Here is a 25,197-nt window from a genome sequence, read left to right as displayed (position 1 = left end):
ATTTTAAAAATCTATCTCTGACATTCGAGATGCTAATTAATAAAATGCCCATTGTTTATGGAGTTGTGAATGATTGACAGAAGCACTTATAATAATAGCCCCTAGTATGCATATGGCTCTCCTCCCCCATCCAGGTGTCTCTCTTAGCACAGCCTTGGTTTGGACATTAACAGACCCTTCTGCAGTCTTAATTAAATGCCAGAAGCATGTGGGTTATACTATGTATACAGTACATAATATCATGCTGTATATGCAGATAAAAGCTTCAGTAAGTCACAGGCATTATAATAGGAGAACTGCACTAGATCCCACAACTGGGACTCAATAAAGGGTCAAAGAATCCTGTTTTTCTCAGCTGTTACTTCAACAATCTTTCTTCTCTGCTTGTAGCTTGGGAAAGACATTAGATGAGACTACTTGTACAGCCATGGTTTGAATTTTTTAAAATAACATGCTGTGTCATAGAGTAAATCAGTGTATATTAAGAAAACCTTACTGGAATTGGAAAATACAGTGGATTAATGAATGTATTAAAAATTCTGTCTCAACTGTAGGCTCAGTGATTTAGGATATTAGCTTACTGCTATACTTCCCAATTGAGTAATATTGTGGTTTGATGATTAATAGACTCACTTAACAGAAGAAAATCCCACAATTCAGCAATAAGGGTCTTATGGCTATTAGGGAAAAAAAACAAAAACAAAATTGTCAATAATGACTACATTAGATTCCATATAGTCAGGAGCAAGAGGTAAAACTTTTGAATTCCTATTTTCTAAGACTAGTTGTTCAGTTGTTCTCAAACACAGTTTCTGGATTGTGCTAGGAATCTCACTTGCAAATTTAGAGGAACAAAAATTTTTGACCGCTTCCTAGACAGACTAAATCAGAAATTTTGGTCATTGATTATTTTTTTAGTTTATTTTTTATTTTTAGGAATCTCTCTACCCAGAATGGAGCTCAGATTCATGACCAAGAGTCTCATGCTCTATTGACTAAGCCAGCCAGGGACCCAATATCAGAAATTTTGGAGATGAGGCCCAGCAGTCTATATTTTAACAAGCCTTGCAAGACATTCCAATGCACACTATTGTTTAAGAAAAATTACTTCACACTTTTTTTTTTTTACTTCTTTCCCTTTTATTTCAGTTTGGAGATGGTCAGACATTCGGCCTTCAATAGAGTAGATACTCATGTATTTTATTGTATTATTGACTTTCAGTAAATGTGGACTCAAGGAGGTTCTGCTACACTATTATTTCCAGGCTGGTAGACTCAGCTGGAGATGCTGTTTGGTATCAAAGGACAAGTGGCTGAGCACTTATATAGGTATATTTAACTCAATTCCAAGTGAGTTAGAGAAGACATCTCAGAGAGTAGGACATTCAAGTTATTTTTAAAGGGCAAATAGGAGTTAGTAAATAGAAATTGGGAGAAAGTTGTGCCAGATAAAGGGAACTCTAAAGACACAGCATCAACTATAGTTATATGCTTTTCTCTTGTTTTGAGGCTTAAAGAACTCAATGACTATATTCATTCAATTTTTACCCATGTATATAGCACAATTAGAAACTTATCAATATTTAATAGATATTTTAAATGAATAACAGAATCATTAGCATATACTAACCATAGGGTTTATATTGCTTTTCAAAACCTAAAAGATTGGAAATTTGCATCTGAAAAGTACCTAGTAGTGGTCTCTTATTTTATTCTTCTATCCTACAAATTTCAGATTTTTTAAGAAATTAGCTCATGGTTCCAGAATATGTTATTCATTTATGTTTTACACAGAAAATACTACCTAATAAGTAATAAATGTTTTAAAATTTGTAAAAAAAAAAAAAAAAAGATGGGACTTCCAGGCAAAGTGGTCCCTCCCCTCCCCTCCCCCACCCACACTTAGTTTCTCCTCTGGATCAAACACATAATAAGAGAATGTTTGGAATCTGAAAAAATAATAAATAAATAACAGTTGTAGAAAAATTGAAAATTTGGATGATGTTACAAAATAAAAATTAATGTAATTTTGATATTTTTCCTCACCCCAGCATATAATCCCACATGAACCACATGATAGAGACTTCTGGTTTGCTAGAGAATAATGTTGGGAGTCCTACTAGCTGCTAACTTAGAGACAGATTCCACTGGTTACCTAGTACCAAGCCCTGGAATACTACCTGGTCATGCTTATAAAGAATGAGCATTAAGAGTGCACTGAGTCATGATTGTACCTTTCAGAAAGACTGCTCAAAGCACATTTTTAATAGGTCTGTTATCAAAGAGAAAGAAGTAAACAGTGTGTGTTCATCATGGAAATAGAACTATATGATAAGGAAACTAAAACAAAGATGTAAAATAATTATTGAAAACAGTATTAGATGATAGTAAGGCTATACTATAATAAATGGTTAAGTGTAGATATATTACATATGCATGAATTTAGACTATTGTCCTTGCATATTCAATATAAATTGTATCCAATCTTTTGAATATATTTGGTTTTATGTCTTAAATCAGTAAGTAATGGGAAATAAGGTATAGCAGAGACTTCTGCCCTATAGGATCAAAGCAACTTAATTTATTTCATTGGATTTCAAGTGCTTTTTGTATATTTAAGAATATAGAATGTTGACATCTTTTTAAATAAACTTTATGCCCAACATGGGACTTGAACTCAAGGGTCACATGATCTACCAATTGAGCTAGCCAGGTGCTTCCTTTTAGAATGTTGACATCTTAATGTCCTTTCCTTACTCTGACATTCTCTGAAGGCCATGTCCATTAACTTACACTATAGTCAAAGGACCTCATGGATATGGCAGGTGTCTATAACGGAAAATGCTGAGGGGATAGTGGATGGGATTGTCATCTTTGTATGACCTCCAGAGGCTGCCTCATTGGTTATACTAAAGCTGTTTTAAAGGCAATGCCTTTTCCGGATAAACTGACAAAATATCTAGTAACCATGGAAGGTGCCAGGCTTTAGCTTGTTTAGGCAGAGACAAGTAAGTGCAAAGTGGAGAGGCTTATGATTTCTGGCCCTAGTGTGAATAAGACAAATACTGAGATCTGTTTTCATATGGCAGCAGGCTTTCATTAGGGAATTCTTAAATGTAGCTGCTCACAGGATAAGTTCATATAGAAGTGCTAACGGAGGACTGTTATGAGAGGGGAAAGCAAAGGAGTCACCCATAACAAGTAGGGAAGACTTGCAAAAGTGCAGCTTAACATAGCAAGGCTCAGTGAATATTGTTGCCCATCACAATCAGTGCATATGCATAGATGAACAAAACCACCAAATATGTAGCTCACAGGTTTCATCATGTTCACCTTTGCTAATGTGCTTACTAAAGTGCTACTATAGATACCCCCAGGAAGAGATGTTTCTATTTTGCTTTGTGTTGTTTTTAATCTCTGTTGGTCAGTATTTAGGAAAAGGAAGGCTAAGCAAATTTCAGGCACCATACTTTTTTTCTTGGTGGAATTAAGGTCTGGGAGTTGAATGAGAAAAATAAAAGGAAGAAAAAGAAAAGAAGGTATTTATATCATCAAACATGAGGCACTATTGTAAAATCACAGATCCTGGAAATGCTCCAAGTGAGAATAAGTCAGCCATCTTCTAACACTGGACTTCCAAAAAGGAGAATCCGATTTATCTCATACAAAAGGAAGCCAATATTATAGGCGTGCCTTCTCCCAAAGTAACACCTCCCCTAATAATTTAATTGAATTTTGTACAATGAGTACATTAAAATACCTTCCTGAGATGTAAATCCTATATCTATTCATTAGTTGTCATGTCTGTCCTACAAAATAAGTAAGGTTATGCTATATTAATAAAAATCAAATCAATAAAAATTACATGTGGACACTAGCCACTTTGAAACACTACTGTATCTAGGTATCACTTGTGATTTAGATGCTCAGGCAGATTTAAGAAATTCTATCCTAGAATGTCGAAAGCTAAGTTAGTACTCTAAGGAGCTTATAGTCTTTGTCAGTTGTCTATGGTGATAAGTGCCAGTGGCCACATAAAGACTTTCATAACTTTTTTCATTTGGATTTTTCCCCCTTATTCCTAAGGAACTTTATGGGTCTTGATATAATACTCATTATGTGGATTACATGGTAATAGAACAATAATAATTTGACAGGGCTATCATCAGATGCTGATTAGCATTAATAAGCAGTGTGACCTGCCTAATCATTCAGGTTCTTTGTGCATAATGCATAATGTGGTCAGTTTTCAATTATCTTCAAATGGATTCATCACGGTGAAAGCTTTATGGGTCTCCATATGTTGGTGGACACTTCTCTGATTCAGTTATTTTTTTATGTTCTGGAAATGAAAATTTATTTTTAAGATCAACTAAATAAAACATTTTTGGCCTAGAAATCACATAAATCATTTCAAAGTTAAGTCATGTTGAGATTTTTTTTTAATTTTGTATTATTGATACAGTTTTTCTCTGTAAACATAGTTATCTACATAAACACCAAAAGTTATCTGTGTAAGTTATCTACATAACAACAAAGTTATCCACACAGACATCAAAATCTATAAAGTCATAAATGTAACTTGAATATTTTAATTATTTTAATGATGTGAATGACTTAGAGGAAATTTTTATGCGCACACAAGTTTCCTTTCCTTTTCTAATAAAATAAGAAATTTTATTTCATCTGTGTGAGATTGAACCCCATATGAGGCTCCTCTCTCAGTGCGGAGTCTGCTTAAGACTCTCTCTCCCTCTACCCCTCCCTACCACTTGTTCTATCTCTCTCTATATATATATATATATATATATAGAGAGAGAGAGAGAGAGAGAGATCATATATATAGAGATATATATCATTCTCTCTCAAATAAATAAATCTAAAAAACCCACAAAAAAACAGTTTTATTCCTTCATAGCTGCTTGTCATTTGGCAGTGTAGCAAAGGCAAATAATCCTACTATGCTTATACACTAAAACTCATACTTTTTTAGTTACATTAGTATATTTATTATTAAAGTACATTTAGTACATTTATTTATAACCAAAATATTTTATATCACATATATAACTTAGTAAAGATTTTTAAATTTTTATTGGGCATGTAAACTATAACATTACTATGTATTAACACTCTAGATTAAGAGCTTAAATTGGTTGTAGAGAACAAATTGGAGAGATTCGACTAATGCCATATAAACTTTATTCTCAATGAGTTTATAATATGGTGATAAATACAGACATGAGCATTAGGAAATATATGATAGTAAATGGAAAAAGGGGAGAAAGGAAGTAGAAGATGCAGCTGGAATATAAAACGGGACAACTTTATCTTGATAAAATCAACTGTTACATTCCCTTCTAGGGTCATTTGCGATTCTAAGCAGTCTTGCTTTTTGTCAAGGAAATGAGATAAAAAGTCCAGTATCAGGTATCTAAGTTTAGATGGGAAAGACATCTCTGGGGCTTTAGTCTAAAGACACAAGAGCAACCCAGATAGAGGGATTTCTGTAAATCTCTGAGACCATGTCTATCTGTCTGCCTCTTTCTCTCTCACACATACATGTAATCTGTTGATAAAAGAAAATAGACATAAATGAAAACTATAATTACATAGTACCCCATTATCTCTTCTAATGAAGTTGGAAGCATCAGTTTAGACATCCTAGTCCTATATCTATCTGGCTTTTGTTTGTTTAGCTTTACTTTCTTCTCTCAAGCTAATAGAAACTTCTTTTCTTTCAATGTAATTTCATTCCACAAGCAAACAATAGTTGTGGTAACAGGAATTTCTTGCCTTAAATTTTGCTCTGTTTTGGTGGAATTTTGTTGCAAACTAAATAAGATCTTTATAAAAAACAATATAAACATAAAATAAAAGTTATAGCAAATGATTACAGTACCTAAACACACATGTACCCACATTTGATTCAGCTGAGATATATAAACAGCTGTTGTTTTTTTAAAATTTTAAAGCCATATTAATTGTCATGTCTAGCTCTTTGTAATGTTGCTGTTAATTTCTAAAAGCCTCTTAAAATAAGAAATAATATCACTTATGGTTTAAGCAATGTTATTTTTTTAAGCAGAAATCAAATGTCAAAATAAATCCAAATGGGTAAATCCTAGCTTAATAATGAACATATGTTTCTTGTTCCCTCCTTGCTAAACCCAGATGTTAATTGCTACATTTGTCACTACATTGCTCTTTTCCTATTTAGAGCTGGCTGAGATAACACTGCAGGCAGGATAAATGTCATATGTGTACCATCAGTAAAACCAAGATTATTTTTCAGAGTCTAGTGAAATACTGATGACATTTTAGAATCAGAATTATGAAAGATTCTTTAGAAGTTCACCGTTCTTCATAGTATCATTCTATGTAGCTCTAATACAAATATAGTGGGTTGAACTACATTAAAGACTGGACATTCTGACAAGCTGCTTTATGAAAAAGGCAATAAAATACAATTACTGTTCAACTTTGATTTAAAACTCTTATGGGAATTCATTTTTAAATTCACATTTTTAGAGACTTTCAGTGTTTGAGAGAGAGAGATTTAGCTTATTGTTTTAACTCACTGAAACTAAATCTTGCAGCCAATTTTAGATGTTGGCTGGCCAGTTAATAAATGGAAATTCTTAATGTGTTATTTTAAAGAAAGAAAAATTGTTCTCAGCGTTATATTACATTACTTCTGATGCTTGCAAATACTTTGTCTCTGTAGTCTTTGAGAGCAAGAATATGTTCATATGACATAAGAAAAACACTAAAGTTTTGAGCAACTTTGAATTGATCGACCTCAAAAATCAATCATTTTAAATTGCAAATGGCTTAATAATATAATTGGTAAACACTATATTAATTAGAGCTCTGAACTTAACAAAAAAATAAGCTGATACAGATTTTAATTTTAAAATTGTTCAATTGGCTTTCAAATTTGTTCTTTATTGACTGCATTTCTAACTTTAAAGTACATTATTAGACTTTTAAAACCCCTTATTAGATGAACGTCATATATATACATATATATATAACCCCATAAAGCATTTAATATAGCCTAATGCATTTACCTGAACCATTGATATATCAAAAACCAGTAACTTTAGAGTCCCTGAACAAATACCAACCTTTTAATAATTTATTCACTAAGTATATATCATTCCACATAGGAAGGATGTTCCAAATATTTAACAAGTGTTAGGGCACTAACCAGTCAGGATAAGTGACATTAAACCCACCGTTATGTCCATACAAGCTTGTATTGATTAAATATTTGCTGAGATGAAGAAAACTAGGAGCAGTGGAGAGTGGGGGCAAACAGGAGTTTAAATCAAAACACACTAAGTTTGAGTTCCATAGGAGATTTCTTTTAGTTAAAAGATTTTATTTATTTGAGAGAGAGAGTGATAGTGAGAGCGAGAGAGTGATAGTGAGAGCAAACATGAACAGGGGAAGGGACAAAGGGAGAAGGAGAAGTAGTCTCCCCACTGAGCAGGGAGCCTGATGCAGGACTTGATCCCAGGGCTCTGGGATCATTACCTGAGCCAAAAGCAGATACTTAACTGCCAGCTACCCAAGCACCCCTCCACATGAAATTTCTAATCAGAGATGTTAAATGGTAAATTGGATGTCTTGAGTTGAGGGAAAAAGAGAGGCTGGAATAGAAATATTGGGGTTGTCAGCAAGTAATTGGTTTTTAAAGCCATGAGATTGGATGAAATTAGAGTGAAAAAAAAATATATATATACCTGAAGAAGACTGACTATGCAACACACCAGTTTTAAAATTTGAGAAGATGAGAGAGAACCATCAAGAGAGGCTGAGAAAAAGCAACCTGTTGGAGACCAGAAGGATTTTATGCCCAGAACCCAAGAGAAAAATCTATTTCAAAGAAGGAAAAAAACAGCCGTTTCAAGTCCTACTGATAGGTCAAAATTTGGCAATTGGCCACTGCATTTGGCAAAATGGGTGTCATTTGTGAACCTAACAAGAGCAGTTTGATGGGAGTGTTAGGAACAAAACCCTGATTAAGATAGGTTCAAAAGAGATTATGAAGGAATTTGGGATAGAAAGTAAAATATTGTTGAAGGTGCTTTTCTCTAAGGATGAACAGGAATAAGACACTGTACAGGGAAATGTAGGTAAGGAATTTTGTTTATTGAAATAAGTTACAGCATATATGTATGCTGCTAGGAAGATCAATTAAAGAAGCAAAAATTGATGATGAGAGAAATGAGAACTTAGCCAGAGACCAAAATGTTGACCTTGAGTAGAAAACAGGGCATGGGATCTAGTGCCCAAATCAGTCTTACATTAAAGCACAGACAGTCCTCCCATGTAATAGAAGAAAGGGCAGAAGTAAGGTAAGATGATAGATGAGTTGGTGGGAGCTCGCAGAAATTCTTTGCTGTTTCTATTTTTTCTGTTAACAAGAAGACAGCCTTGAGAAGACTAAAAGAGGAGGAAAGTGTGTTGGCATGTTGAGGAATAAGGATAAGGTATTAAATAAACCTATAGATTAGTAGAAGGATAAATGGACTCGTGACATGTACAGACTCGCCAGAAAATCTTAAACACCAACTTGAGGGTAGTGGGCATTAGGTGATAGTAAGACCAGTAAGTGTGGTTTAGCCCTTTTCTCCAGGAACATTCAGCAGGCCTGCTACAGTTGCAGAGTTGGCAGAGAATAACCCAAGTTGGGTTTTTCTTTTTTTTGACAAGTATATAGTATAATAAAAGGAGAAAGGGCCAAAACAGTTGAAAGAAATATGCAATAGAGTTATTAGTATCAACCATGGGATCCAAATTGGCCAAAAAAGGACAGAAGAATATGAAAGGAGTTAAGGCCAATAAAAAGGTCTTAGAGTCAACAGATTGTTTGAGTTGTATAACTAGAGGGAATGAGCTGGAAAGGAAGAAGATGGTGATGGTAGACTAGGCAGCTAAAAATCAAGATAATGGAAGAGGTTTCTTCACTGATCAAGACAAGATTAAGGGAACAGGAGTGGCTGATGGGATGCAGAACGAGATCAATGGATGAAAAGAGTTCAAAAACAAAGAATGTACAATAGGGAAGGATAATTTCTGTGAATATTATAATAAGCATGAATTATGACAAGTACTATTGAAAACAATGACAATATTCAAGGTGGAAAATGTTCAACAGAGGAAGGTGAAGGACCAAGAGATCAGTAGATAAGTGCAACAGAAAGCTGGGATGGCAGTATAGTCAGCAGATATAATCTTCAAGGCAGTGTATTTTTAGAAAATAAGAATGAATGGAAGTTAGAAGACCAAGGAGATGCAAGGAGGATAGCTACCTCACAACCAGGACCAAGGTTATAAAGGGAATGGGAAAGAACACAAATGCAATTTTAGAGATTTAGTAGGAAACAGAATGGAATGCTCAGAAAATACAATATATTGAGCAGTTTTGCTGATAATATTCTCCAAAACTGGCCACTGTTTTTTCTTTCCTCCACAATGCTGCCCAGTCCTCTTTCTAAAAAATATCTGCTTGTCTGCTTAAAATTCATCAACAGGCTACAGTAGTTTCAAGCTTGTGTAGAGCTAGCATGCTCTAGGACTCCTACAAAGCTCTGGCCACATTTCCTATCTGTCCCCCATATGCATTCTTCACATCTATAGGCCTTTAGCAGTGGTAATACAGGTGGGCCTGGGCTTACTGACTACACTCTACCAGTCTTTGTTTTGGGGACCTTTTTTTTTTCTTTTGGTACTAATTTCAATCAGTGAATCACTTATACTATATAGTATTCAGTTTTCTCACTTATGGAATAAAGTAATCAAAATCAGAGGTTTGTGCTTTTTTAAATTTATTTTTTATTTATTTTTTTAACCTGGGAAACTAATACCTGTTGAAGAATTAAGCAGAAAAGCAACAGTCCTTTTTTTTTTCTTTTGGTACTAATTTCAATCAGTGAATCACTTATACTATATAGTATTCAGTTTTCTCACTTATGGAATAAAGTAATCAAAATCAGAGGTTTGTGCTTTTTTAAATTTATTTTTTATTTATTTTTTTAACCTGGGAAACTAATACCTGTTGAAGAATTAAGCAGAAAAGCAACAGTCCTCATGTGAGAATATCCTAGGTGTATTGCAGGACATTTAGGACAAATGACCTTGCCCATTAACTGCCAATTGTATCCTCTGAGGCAACCAAAAGTGTGCTCACACATTTTCTAGACATTTCATATTGTAAGGTAGTGAGATAAAATGCAGGCCGCCTGGTTAAATTTGAGTTTGAGACAAACAAATACATATTTTTTAGAATAAGTACATTGCAAATATTGCATGGATATCCTGTTTTTATTTCCTATATCTGCCAGCCCTACCAATGGGCAACACTGCTAAGTAGGATTATACTTGTAGTCCATGTAAAAATGGCACCCGTAGAGTTGTTCAGTGTACAACTTATACAGCTAAATGTAGCCACATTGCTTGGGAGTCGATACAAACCCAACTGAGAACATTGATTTATGTTATCAGTAAGAACAGTTGTAGTTGCTGAAATTTCTGTAACTAAAACTACTCAGTGGTGTTGTGTGAAAAAGCAGTGGGAGGCATGCATATGAGTAAAGTCAAGTCTGAGAAAATTTTAAAATCAATTATTTTGAGATCCAGCAACGTTACTTTTCTTATCTTCTTTATCTCTTTTATTGATTTCTGCCTGCATTGACACGGAGTCGTGTTTCTTCTCGAGGATGAAAACAATCTTATTACAATAAGGAATCAGTATTTAGTATGTCACCCACACCAGAATTACAAATGAGGATTTCAAGGATATGACAGTGTAAACACAAGGGAATAATTAGCTAGTGGTGACATTTCAGACAGTAATTGAGAAGATATTCTGCCTACTATTGAAGTTTAATAGCCATTGGGTGGTGAGGCCAAAATGTCACCAGAGAAGAATAATTGACTAGTTGTCAAAAGACCAAAAGAAGGTCAAATTTTCCTCAACAAATTCTGCACAGTCTGAAGTTTGACTTCAAGCTTTCAAAGAAAAAAAAAAACTTGGTTTGGTCAGCATCCTGAATATGGATACATTTCTTGAGGATAAATTCTTATTAAGCAAGTTCACAAGAGATCAATACATAGAGATCAAAATTGGTAATTAATTTACTATGATGCATAAAACTGCTACAAAGATAAGAATATTTGCAGTGTATTCTATATCTAAAGACAGATCTCAGTTAAGAAATATCTGTTGAGCAAAAATATTGTATTACATCTGAGTGAGTAAATGGCAATACCTACTCTTATTATCTTACTGTCAAGGCTAAAAGAGTAGAAAAGAAAGCATGTGATAAGCCGTGGGCAAATGGGTGGATAGGAGTAGAAAAGAGAGATAACGGAATGTGTAGGAAGACAAGTTAGTGAGAGAGCATAACACACTTGAGGAAATAAATATAATTCAACATAGTTAAGCATAAAGCACTGGAAGAGAAATAGTGAGAGATGAAGAGGGGAAATGAACAAGATCCCAGCCAAGAAAGGTTGTCCAAGCCTTGTGAAGCAGTTGAACTATTTCTTAAGAGCAGTGGGGAGCCGCTGACATGTTTTAAGCAGTTAAGTGTTAGATTTTTATTTTGAAAGATCAGTTAGACAATTAAGTGGAGAATAGATTGGATTAAAGGGTAACACAATAAGGATTGGGAACGCTGATGTAATTTAGGTGAGAAGTAGTGATGCTAGAAGTCAGAAGCATACCTGGAAGGAAGAAATGGATAGTTGAGGTATTTAGGAATTAAAATCAATAGGACTTAGCAATAAATATTATGTGTGCGATAAGGGAGAACAGACAGGCTAAAAAGATACACCTTTTTTGAGCCTGTACATAGGGAGAAGTAGCAATTTGAGGGCAAAGAAAATCCATTTATTGGTGCACTTTTGGTTTTAATTGTCTTTTAAACAGTTAAGGAAGCCAACAAATAGGTATTTTGGTATAGAGGGGTGAGGCTCAGGAGATAGATCTGGGATAAAGGTTCAGATTTGTGCATCATTATAAGAGCCACCAAAAGGGATAACATCACCCAGAAAGAATGGGTCAGTAATGAGAGAGATAGCCTGAAAGTGAGGAACAGTAGAACTTAAATTATAAGCCAAAAAAAAAAAAAAAAAAAAAAGGCCTGAAAAACAGTTCAAAGAGAAGAGGTGAACAAATGAAAGCAAAACTGGGAGAACTTAGTATCATAAAAGCAAATGAAAGAGAGTTTTTCACTAAAAATGGAACAGCTATATAAAGGCCAAGAAAATCCCCAATAGATTTGAAAAAAAAATACATTCAAACAGAAAAAGTTGTTTAAAATAATGGTAACATTTTTGGAGGCCAATCAGTGGCAAAAACCTGTGTGTTGTACATCATAAAATCAGTAGAAATTGAAGAACTGGAACCAGCATGAATGTTGGCAACTCTTCCCATAAGTTTTGTCGACATGGGGGGTAATAACACAGGATTTGAAAGGGGCATTTGAAAGGGTATTATTTATGTGTGAGTATACCTTATGTGGTTTGTCTCTTCTGTTTGCTAATTATTAAAATGGAGTGACTACTTTATGCTGATGACGAAGAAAGGAAGAAGATGATGGTACTAAAGTATAGATTGAGATATTCCACAAGGTTCTTGAGGAGGAAGGAATAGAGTCTAGGGCATAGATGAAGGGATCACCACTGGGTGCTATCTTAGTTAGCTCGGGTTACCATAACCAAGTACCACACTGGGTGATTTAAACAACAGAAATACATTGTCTCACATTTTTGGAATCTGAAATCAAGGTGTGGAAAAGGTTGGTTCCTTACAATGGCTGTGATGGAGGAATTTATTCCAGGCCTCTCTCCCTGACTTATAAAAGATCATCATCTGCCTGTGTCTCTTCACATTGTCTTTCCTACATGAATATCTGTGTCTAAATTTCCCCTTTTTATAAGGACACCAGTCATATTAATTAGGGGTACATCACCCACCAGTGAATAGGAGCAATAAATAAATCTAAGACATGAAGAAATATTATCCTTTGTCTATTTTTCAGAGTGATTGTGTGCTTAGTTTTTTCCTCTCTGAGCCTGTGCAACAAACAATTGAAGAGTCATCCCTTCTGGACCTAGGCAAGTAATTTTATCAGTATTATTATGTACAATTTTTGAGTTTCAATATAATGGTGCAAAAAATATCACAACTATATTTTTTTCAACTTTCAAATTAAAATCTTTTTAAAGAATAAGCTTTAAGGGTCTTTTCTTTTTCTTTTTTTTAAAGGATCTTTTCTATTTTCAAAGCTTTTTAATCCCTTAGAATATATTCAAATTAAATTAAACTGCCATACATTTGTCTAATTATAATAACTACATGATGTCGCACTATTAACTCATTTTAATTAATTGTGCATTGAGGTGGAATTGCATGTCAGAGACAAAGTTCCTGTTTTCCCCTGCAGGTAAGTCTTCTAGTTTACTCAACATCTTAGGAAGCAACAAAAATAAATATTAGGCGATAGTAGTGATTATGAATTATCTAGCAGTTTCACTCTTATCTTTTAAAGCTCAGTAATTACTCTACCTTCCTCATGAAGTCTTCTTTTTATTACCTGAATCCCAAACTAGCCCAGCACAATTATCCACCCTATTCTCTGCCAGATGTGTGTTAATTCTTATTAACTTTTCTAACATCTCTCCTAGACTGGCAGGGACTCTCTTCGAATCCCATCAATTTTAAGCATTTGTAATAAAATTTCATTGCCAAATTAGGATTATTATTGTAAAAAATAAAATGGTTATCTGAATTTTTTTCTCATTCACTTATTTCTTACTACATCCTACAATATGCAAGACATTTTGGTAGAATGATGGACACAAGATTTGAGTCTCAATATTTGGCTGCATATGAAATATAGCCTATTGTTTTAAAACAACAGAACAGGGCAGCCCAGGTGGCTCAGCGGTTTAGCGTTGCCTTCAGCCCAGGGTGTGATCCTGGAGGCCCCAGGATCGAGTCCCACATCAGACTCCCTGCTTCTCCCTCTGCCTGCATCTGTACCTCTCTCTCTCTCTCTCTGTGTGTGTGTCTCTTATGAATAAATAAATAAGATCTTTAAAAATAAATAAATAAGTAAATAAAACAGAACACACCTAAGCAGAATATGCAAATCATTACATCAAACAAGGATTAGCAGAAAGTTGGTCCTTCTTGTATTCTTTAAATTATTTTCTGTTCCGTAATTACAAATTCTTCATACTTTTCGTCATGTTCATAACAGGAAAGAATTGTATTTTAAGCACTATTCTTGTCAGGTGAAACTTTCTGCTTATGTTATTAAATGATTAGAGGACAAAATAATTTAAGTGTATCAAAATATTGGTTGACATAGGATGACCTTAAGCAAAAATCTCAGAATTTACCATATTTACTACTTCTAGTAACAAATTGAGGGTATTCTAGATAACTGTATCTAGACACATGACTTGTAAAGATCATATTGGTAATACTTTGTAATCTTGGCTCTGGGAAATAGTAATATTCCTTTGCCTTTACTCACCAACTAACCATGCCTTGGTAGAACAATATAAAAATTTATCTTTTTAAAGTGCCAGTCCAATCATCACTCTTCTCTAATTCACACTTTTTCCTTGGCTTCTCATTACCGTTAGGTTGGGCCAATGTAATGGGCTTGTAACCTGTGCAGTCACACTAGGCACTGTGCTTAGAAAGGTCCTGCACTTGGATTAATATTCAGCTGTCACTATCTTGAAATTCTTAATAATTTTTGTAAAAGGAACCCTGCATTTTCATTTTGCATTTTCATATCACTGAGCCTCAGAAATCATAAAGCTACCCCTACCCATGGGATAAAGACCAAATTCCTCATGATGGTATCCCAGCAGAATCTGGCATCCCCCAATTTCCCTTTCCAGCCTTAATATCAGGCCCTTCTTTATCTTGATTCTTGTGTTTTTTCCAGTTCCTCAACTAAGACAAACACCTCAGCACTTAACAGATGCACCTTCTCTGCCTGGACCACTTGACTCCTATTCTACCTTCTTCATCATGTTTTTTTTTTTTTTTTTTTTTGATCCTTCAGCTCTCATCTTATTTGTCTTTGCTATATACTCCTAAAATGTTTTTTCTTCAAAATTATTGCAGTCATGTTTATGGCTTGTGTGTTTCTTTGTAGGCTAGAAATCCGTGAAGACATAATCCATGTCTATATTGTTCACCATTGTACCCCCAGGGCTTAACACAGTGTCTAGCCTACTCTAGATTCTCTATAAATAATTACTGAACAAATGATTGATAATGGAAAAAAACAATGGAAGACACATTTATATTCTCTACCATGGTAGCTTGTCATGGTAGCTTTGTTCATGAAAAGGACAAAAGAGAGAGAAGAAACTAAAATCCCTAACCATGCTACTCCCCCTACACTGATTATTTCCTATGGCAGTGCCCTGACACAAGGAATTCACTGCCTCCCCATCACTACAATTCTCTTGAAGTATCACCTAGAAAAAAAATCTATGCATTATCACATTTAAGATTATAGACTCAACCACATTCAACCAAAGCACTACCCAGAAAGTTGCTGGATTTTATCTTGTATATTCTTTAACTCTCTGCTAACATGATCCTCTCCAGTCCCTTCAAATTAATATAGGTCCCAAGGCTATATTAATATAGCCTATATTAATATAATAAAAATATAAAATTATCCATCCTCAACCTGTACACAACACTGACATGTAAGATAGATTTTTGTCAAAGTATAGAGACAATAACATAGGTAATGGAGTGATCAAAGATAACAGTTGTCAGGGTTAAGAGGATGAATCAACAAGCGTTTGAATGCCATTGATAATTACAAATGGTTACAAACCAGAGCTTTCAATCATTACCTCACATCACTATTTCTAATTGGAGATGCTAATTTAAAAGGGAACTTGAAGCCAGAGTCTCCAAGGCAGAGTCTCTCTAGTTAATGTTACACTACTTGCTCTAGCAGAGCCCAGATTAATTATCTATAGGTTGGTTGAAGTATGTTACCCAGGTTTTCAATGTAAATTGTAATTATATGGAAGGACAGAAAGGGAAGTAAATACTTAGAAATAAAAACTTACATTAAGTTGTTTCTGAAAATTGAAAGCTTTAAAATATTGTACATTTTACTGTGTTATATCATATAATATCATGTTTGCAATTAGAAAATTATTTTAGGCTTTTACTTGTGGCTGATGTGGACAAAAAAAGATGAAAAGAAGATGAGAGTTAGAAGACTTTCTCTAATGACTTCATTTCTAATAGCTGGGTATCAAAGGATATTGCTAAAATCTAACAAGTCAGGCAATAAAAAACAACATGTAATATTAGTGTTAGAGAAACACTAAGATCACAACATTGAATATAATTGAATGGTAGATGAAAGCAGAGTGCAAAAGATTATGCATTTATTAATTTTATCTCTGTTTCTATCAGGAAACAAATATTGTCAAAAAAATAAAAGTCTAAGAATATTAAATAAAAGTAACCACTAGAACAAAAGTAAAAGCTTTTTCTAAGTATCACAAGTACATAAAAATGAAAACAAATTCCTTAGCAAAAGACTTTCTTTAAAAATCATAAAAACAAAAATGTGTTTCTTTAATAACATAAAACAATAAGAACAAAGAGAAATTAATCTATTGATAATTGATAATCTATTGATAAGTATAACTGGACTTAACTCATACATAAAGAAAAAAATTCTGATTGGAGAAAAGTAAAAATCATAACTCTATGCTTTATGTAAAAACACACCTAAGACAAAATGATTTTTAAAAATTGAAAATTAGGGGCGCCTGAGTGGCTCAATTTGTTAAAGCATCTGCCTTCTGCTTAAGTCATGATTCCAGGGGTCCTAAGATCAAGCCCCACATAGGGCTCCCTGCTCAGTCTGCTTCTCCCTCTCCCTCTGCTCTTTCCCTGATTGTTCTCTCTCTCTCTCTCTCTCTCAAATAAATAAATAAAATCTTTAAAAAAAGGAATTGAAAATTAAGCTCCAAGCACAGGTATATTAGGCAAATGCAAAGACATGGAAACCAGAAGTCACAGTCTTAATAAAGAAAAGGTGGCATTTAGGCCAAGAAACATTGAATTAAAAAAGGATGCAACTTTATAATAAGTACAATTCTCAATAAAGATATAAGCATATATATACGTGTGTGTGCATATATATATATAGATTGTATATATAAAGGTTGTATATATATAGGTTGTATATATACTCAATTATATGACAGCAACATATATAAAGCAGAAATTATGGAACATTTAAGGAAAAATACACAACAGACTGGTAATAGGATATTCTAATTTACTTCTTTTGATTTATGAAAGACAGTGAAAAAAGTATATATATAGAAAACTAAATAGTAAAATTAATAAGACAAAATTTATCAATTTGATATATCAAACTCTTTATCATGAAAATGGGTTATATATTAGGTCACAAAGATAATTTCAATTAATCCTAAAAAGTAGAAATAGTACAGACACATTTTCTAATCATGAGAAAATAAAGTGAGAAATTAATTTTAAAAATTAAGAAAGCTGTAAGATTCTTATTTAGAGATTTAATTTAAAAACGGCAGCTCTCTTGAACAACTCTTGGGCCAAAAGGGCTTAAAAAACAAAACTGCAAAATTTCTAAAGAATAGCTATACCATCAGAGAAGATAAAGCAATTCTCAAAAATTGGAATAATTGGAATAAGACCATAAAACAAACCAAAGGCATACAAAAAAGAGAAAGAAGAAAGAAAGAAAGAAAGAAAGAAAGAAAGAAAGAAAGAAAGAAAGAAGAAAGAAAGAAAGAAAGAAAGAAAGAAAGAAAGAAAGAAAGAAGAAAGAAAGAAAGAAAGAAGAAAGAAAGAAAGAAAGAGAAAAAGAAAAAAAAGAAAAAGAAAAAGAAAAAAAGATTCGAGGAGAGATTAATGACTTAGAACACAGAAAATAGAATAAATAAATCTGGAAGCTAAAAGTAAACAACAAAGAATGCAGTAGTTAAACTAATCAAAAGAGTAAGGGCAGATGCAAATACAAGAAATATATAGTATTTACAGTATATACATATGAATGAAATAAATACAAAAAGAGAATCAAGAAGTAACCATAGAAAAAGATGAAACTAAAAATAGTAGAGACTACTTTAAGTCTACAAAACTAAATTTGTAAATCTGTCTGAAATAGTGTTCTAGGAAAACCCAATTTACTTACCCTAGAAAAGATTAAGTTTGATAGAAAAGAAAAGCTTCCAAAGCAACGTTCAGAACAACACCAAGTTCAGATGATTTCCAGAGGGATTCTACAAACTCTTAAAAAGTAGGTAATTCCACTGTTATTTAAACAATTCCAGAGCAAAGTAAGGAAATTTTTCTTTATTATTTTTATGAACCAAATAAGTATTTATGCCAGTAGCTGTAAGGATTACAAGAATAGCAAAAAAGGAATCGCAACCTAATCTCACCTCTGAGTATCAATGGAAAATTATAAATAAAATATTTGCCAAAACAATCCATGAGCACACTACAGATATGTAATTCACCGGGACCAGAAATGCAAAATGGTTCAATATTGGTAATATACAATATACATGTTATCATCTTTAAATGATATGGTTGTCTCTGCAGACGCTGAAAAGACACTTGATAAATTTCAGTAAACTTTCTTGACAAAGCGCTGAAATAAAAATAAGTGCTTCAACATGAGAAAATGTATCTGTCTTGGCTATCCAAAGCCCACATCAGGTATGACAGGATAACAGTGGGAAAACATTTCCACTGAAGTATAAAATAAGACACTATGCCCATGATCATCACAATTACCAACAGATGACTCACTCTTTTAACCTCCTTCAGGTCTTCGCTCAGAATTTACCTTCTCCATGAGAAATCCCCTGATGGTCTCATCTAAAATTGCAAACTGACCCTTATTCTGCTAGTTTCCAGTGTCTTGTCATGTTCTGGGTTTTTATTCTGATCATGTATCATATTCAGTTATCATAAATTTTACATATTTATTATGTGTTTTGCTTTTTTGTATCTCCCCCAAAACTATAGAAATGCCAAGAAAGGAATTTTGTCTAATCTGTTCGAAGGGCTTAGAGCAGTGCCTTGTCCATAAAAGGTCAATAAATATTTATGAAATGACTGTATGAAACTTTAAAAAAATTAGAAACAAACTTTAGAAGACAAGATGAACAATGTCTACCAGTAATACCATTACATGCCTGGAGAAATAAGAATCAATTAAGAATCTATCACAAATTATGAAGATCTAATAAAGGTAGAAGGTACCAAATTGATATAAAGCTATCTATTGCATATAAATATATGCAATAGAATGTAGATAAAAGAATAAAAGTAAAAGAAAGATAGAAGAAAGATCCTATTTGGAATAGCAGGGAAAAAAACACCTAGGAATAAATTTAACAGAAGTGTGCAAGATCAAATGAAGAAAACTTCAAAACATTATTGAGGAATTTCAAAAATGCCTTGAACAAATGGAAAGACAAAAGACATAGTATGCTCTCATAAAGGAAGATTCTACATCATAAAAATGTCAGATATTTCTGATTTAACTTTGAATATAGTTTTTAAAAATATTAATGGATTTATTTTTAAATAGATAAGTTAATTCTACAGTTCATAAACAAAAATAGACAAAGGCCAGGAAATTTTAACAAAAGCATGAAGTAAGATTAGCCCTACCATATATATAAAACATATTACAAAGCCCCAAATAATTGAAATACTGTGGCGTTGGCCCAAAAAAAAATGAATAAATAGAACATAATAGAATATCCATAAATAGAGTCAAATATAGTCAGGGATTTAATATGTGGCCAGACCATTAAGGGAAAATTCAGTCAATAGTGCAGAGAGAGCATATTTCACACCATGTGCCAGTGTAATACCAAATGGACGAAAGACTTTAAATGTAAATAACAAAGTCATATATTTGACAAAGAAAACAGAAAAAAATCCTTTATAGTCTGAGGATGAGCTAGTATAGTTATGACTAAAAATCCAGAAGCCATAATAATTTTGCTGTATATAAAAAACTATAACAGAGTTTTAAAAAATCCAAAGATAAATTACAAAATGGGTGGGATATTTGCAATTTATCACAAACAGTGGTCATCAAATATACAACCAACTCCTAGAGATTGATAAGAAAAAGACCAACAACCAAATAGAATATTGTGTAAAGAATTTAAAAGACGATATGCACACACAAATACAAAGGCTCTTCAGCAGAAAAAAGGATCCGCAAACTCACTCATAATAAAAATGCAAATTAAAATTACACTGATACCATTTTTAACTCATCAGATTGGCAAAAATTCCAAAATTTAATTAATAAGCTTGGTTACAAATCAGCCAGCGCTCTACACTGATGATGGTAATGCAAATTAGTACAACCTCCATGAAAGGTGATTTGGCAACATTAATCAAAATTACAAATGCTAATACCCTTCCACCAGCAATTCTGCTGCTGGAAATTTATCCTATAATATTTGTGCACAGGTACAAAAATGATATGCATACAAAACTGTTTATTACAGCATGATTTATAACAGCTGAAAAATATTAGAAACAACCCATATACCCATCAGTGGAGAAGTGGTTAAATAAATTATGGCATTTCACATAATGGAATAATATACAAGTGTATTTTTTAAAAAATAAAGAAACTTTGTACATTATAGAAATTTCTCCAAGATCTTTGTGCAGAATAGTAAATATGCTGTTTCTTTTGTGGAATAGTGGGAGGGGACAATAAAAGTACTTATTCATATTTGCTTATATGGAGAAACTATGGAAGGATGTGTTCCTCTGGAGGGATAAATGGTGGAGGAAATGGGTGCATAGGTATTAGGAATGGATAGGTATTAGGAATGAATAGGCACTACTGTATATTTTTAAAATACATTTTTATTTTTTAGTTATATGAATATATTATCATCTGAAAAAATATTTGGAAATGCTACTTTTTTTAACATTCATGGACACATTGTGCATAAGTGCTATTAGCTGCTATAGTGTCATGCATTCAAACATTTCAACACAATCATCCTTGGATCAATAATATTTCAACAGCTCTTAAGGTTATCATAAATGGTTGTATTAAACATAATCAGATTCTCCAGACTAACTTGAAGCAGAAAATCAAAATATTCTAGCATCTTCTTGTCCATATGAAATGATTCTCAAAATTCTTCCTTTTTGGATTCTTCATTTAAACTCTTTCCCTTAGATTATTGCCCCTTCTTTGCCCCTTTACAGCATGGTGTTTAAGAACACAGACTTTAGAGATCATTTAACCCTGCATGGTTTATTATCTGCATGACCTTTAACCAAATGCCTTTGGCTCCTCATGTGTAAAACAGAAGTAACAAAAACTTTATAGATTTGCTGAGGATTGAGTTATTTCACGTACATAAAGCTCTTAGCCCAATGTTACGCATACAGTAAAAGTTTTAGAAATGCTAAGTACCTCTACGATTACCACATTGACTACTAAAACTTCCTGGAGGCCTGAATTTTCACTGAGTTCTGAGCTCTGCCTATATTGACAGATACTGGTTTACTAATCTGTCACTAGAGTTTCAGAGTAGAATATCACTTCGGTTAGTTTAACAGTTATAGTTACTATTTAGACACTCAATCATAAACTTATGCTAATTTCTTACTTTTGAATTAAAACTCCTCTGATTAAATACATTGAGTTTCTATGTAGTAATCTTTTCACTCTTTAATTAAAAAATAATGTTCGTTGTGCATCAAAAAGTCATCAACATTTTTGCCATTCTCATACCAAAAATCCAATTAAATTTTTTTTACTATGAATTCAATTTACCTCAGTACTATTTGAAGTAAATTATCTCATAGTATCTCTAACTCAACAATATCTCTCAGTCATTGTAATCAAATAAAAATATTTTAAGGAAGAATATTATTATTATTTTTATGTAATTACCATTTCAATTATAAGAAACAATGCCAATTTTAATTATCACAATGTCAATAATCCACATTAACAAGAACATTAGTAAATATTACCTACAGGTAATGTATAAACTACTCTTACAAACATGTAAAAATCTTTGGAAAAGGAAACATACCAGTCAGGTTTTCTTATCAAAAGTTGGAGAGAATTGGAGAGCTGAAACTTACTCTCAGAAAACAATGTGGACCACAATGAGCCCATAGTAGAACATTACCAAATTCCTGTTATTAATAAATTTCTAATTTCCCTCAGAGAATATACAACCAGAGATAGCCAATGGAAATATCAGAAAAACTACAAATTATGCTTAATCTGTATAAAACAAAAAATTTTAATTAAAAACTAAAGCCTTCATTCCAATGATGGAATGATATAACTTGAGAAAAAATAAGACTACTCTTATTATTAAATAAATGTTTACTGTGACATTATGGAGCAAGCACTGATTTATATATCCCTTGGGTATATAGCGCAAAAAGTAAACCTTGAGGGAGATTATAATCCACTAAACAAATTGAGGCACATCAGATAATAATTTTGATACAACTATTAAGTGATAAGGGCTGTGCTAGGGGAGTTCAAAGGGAGGTGACCACAGAAACTATTTTGCATCTTAATTAGGCCTCTAGAAAGATAAAGGTTCAATAGGAAAAATGGTAAAAGAGATCATTTCAAATAAAGAGAATAATATGAATGACTGGAAGGAAATAGCAGAGCATGTTTGTAGAACTGAACATACAGACTACAGCATGGAATAAATAACAGTGGGAAATTAAAAAAAAAAAAAAAAGACTCAATAAGAAGCAACAATATACTGGGACACCTGGGTGGCTCAGCGTTTGAGCATCTGCCTTTGGCTCAGGGTGTGATCCGGAGGGCCCAGGATCAAGTCCTACATTGGGCTCCCTGCATGGAGCCTGCTTCTCTCTCTGCACCACCCCCCCACCGTGTGTGTGTGTGTGTCTCTCATGAATAAGTTTAAAAATCTTTTAAAAAAAGAGCAACAATATAAATCTGAGAAATTCTGATTTTTTTCATAGGTACTGGAAAGCCATGATCAAAAGAATAATTTTATAGAAGTTGCTGTAGGAGCAATATATTGGTAATTGTGTATAAATCGGTTGGGGTTCTAGGAGAGGGGAAGAGAATGTTCTAGTAGTTCAGACAAGAGATTCATCTGAGTCTGAACTAGGAGCTGTGGAAATAGAAGGGAAGAGATGAATGCAAATATATGGAGAAGACATTACTAATTGCAAAATGAACTGAGAGGTTACATTGTGAAAACTGTTGAATTTCTCAGTTGATCATCTCAACTATACCCTGCAGTAGGTAACTATCATCTCCATTTTAAAGAAGCCAATTATCTTAGTCATAAGTTAATTATACACACATAACACAATCTTAAGTATAGTTCTGGGACCTGAACCCCAGGCTCACTGACTTTTAAAGCCAGCACTTCATGCTAATACTTAAGCTTAATGGTACTGAAGGTTGAGAAAATTAGAGCCAGAAATGGCACTAAGTTTTCAAGCTTAAATAATTGGGAAAATAATCAATCAAAACAAACACAAAATCAATCAGAAACACAAGATATGAGGAGAAAGAGTTGGTTGAGGATGATTAGACACAAATCTCATCTTTAACCAATTGTTTCCTAAAGAATATTATGTTTTCTGCGTGATTTGAAGAATGTTTCTTTTTTTTTTAACATTTAATTTATTTATTCATGAGAGACACAGAGAGAGAGAGGCAGAGACACAAGCAAAAGGAAAAGCAAAGGGAGAATCAGTCTCCCTGCAAGGAGCCCGATGCAGGACTCGATCCCAGGTTCCGGGGATCACACCCTGAACCAAAGGTAGACATTCAACTGCTGAGCCACCCAGGCGTCCCTGAAGAATGTTTCTTTTGCATATTATTCATTGACTCCATTTTAGTCTTTAAATGTTTAATTTATACTGTGATGAACCACTTCCAATTTAACCCACCAAAATTCTATTGCTTTAGCAGGTGAGAAGTTTCCTGACAAGATGCCTATGGTGCAGTTAGTGATATCACATGAGGATGCGAAGCTGACCATACTAGTGAAACACATGAAAAACATTGTAAGTTTATTATTTCTAATAAGAAACATGTAAGCCTACATTTAGAAATCACTTCCCTCCTTCCAGCAATTAATGTCAACATTAGTGAGAGAAATGGGGCCAGCCACCAAGTTTAAGTGAGGAACAGTAGGCCAATTACAATGTTCTGCCTCAGTATGACTGTGATCTCTGGGGTAAAGACTATAAAATGTTTTATAGGCAAAGTCCTAGAATGAAAATTAGACTTTATTCACAATGAAGCATCAGGCCAAATCTAGTGAAAAAGGTTTGAAAATGCAGGACTAACTGGAGTATTAAGATCCAAAGGGAAAAAGTTAGGTCCCAAGAATTTACATCTATCTCATCCTACTGAGCTTAGTGGAACATTAACTCATCTCTGAATAGTGCCAGCACTTTCTCTGTGAAGCCAGGAACTCTTAGGCTTTCCTCCTAGATACCCATGGAGTACCTTGAGCTTATACCACCAAAACAGTTATGTTTTGATGTAATTACTCAAAGATATACCTTTCCCCTCACAAAATAATAATTTTTTTGAGGACAGGAACCCTATCTTTGTATCCCAGAACCTAGGACAACAATGGTAGTTAGCCTCTAAAGAAAACTGAAAGCTCTTCCATTATACCCCATTCGTCTCTGAAGATGGGTCAAGTCAGAGGCACAGAGAGCAATTGGAGCATTGTCATTAAGTAAGAGAAGGAGCTTTCTGCATCACAGTGTAATTGATTAATGGTCCAGGTCTGGGTACATAAACCAAGAGGGGTAACTCTAAGCTTTGCCACTTGTCCAGTCTTCCTCTAGTCTACTCAAAACAGATCCTCCATTTGGTAAAACTCCCAGGATACTGCTCTATAGAAAGTCAGTAGCCCTATTTTGGCTCTATCCCTTACACACATATGTCTCTCATGATGTGCTTGGAAAGACTTAAAAAAGCAAACTCTTTTCATTGTGACGTGCATCTGGAACATACTAGAATTTAATCAATATCTGTTCAGTAGACAAATAGTTGGCATAATTTGCAGGGGATACATCCT

General features: G+C 33.6%; 1 protein-coding gene across 7 annotated transcripts in view; it reads left to right on the top strand.

Annotated features, from left to right (window-relative positions):
- Positions 1–25,197, top strand: part of PIK3C2G (phosphatidylinositol-4-phosphate 3-kinase catalytic subunit type 2 gamma) — a 364,988-nt gene that overhangs the window by 298,587 nt on the left and 41,204 nt on the right. For 4 of the 7 annotated variants that reach the window (XM_077870889.1, XM_077870892.1, XM_077870890.1 and 1 more), the window contains 2 exons: positions 13,059–13,134; positions 24,069–24,166. In XM_077870889.1, the coding sequence (XP_077727015.1) occupies positions 13,059–13,134; positions 24,069–24,166 (174 nt within the window). The remainder of the gene's footprint in view (positions 1–13,058; positions 13,135–24,068; positions 24,167–25,197) is intronic. The other 3 variants (XM_077870891.1, XR_013364236.1, XR_013364235.1) reach the window with 3 other exon arrangements.

Source organism: Canis aureus, chromosome 25, assembly GCF_053574225.1.
Source record: "Canis aureus isolate CA01 chromosome 25, VMU_Caureus_v.1.0, whole genome shotgun sequence".
NCBI classification, from domain to species: Eukaryota; Metazoa; Chordata; class Mammalia; order Carnivora; family Canidae; genus Canis; species Canis aureus.
This window is presented reverse-complemented; position numbering and strand designations above follow the sequence as displayed.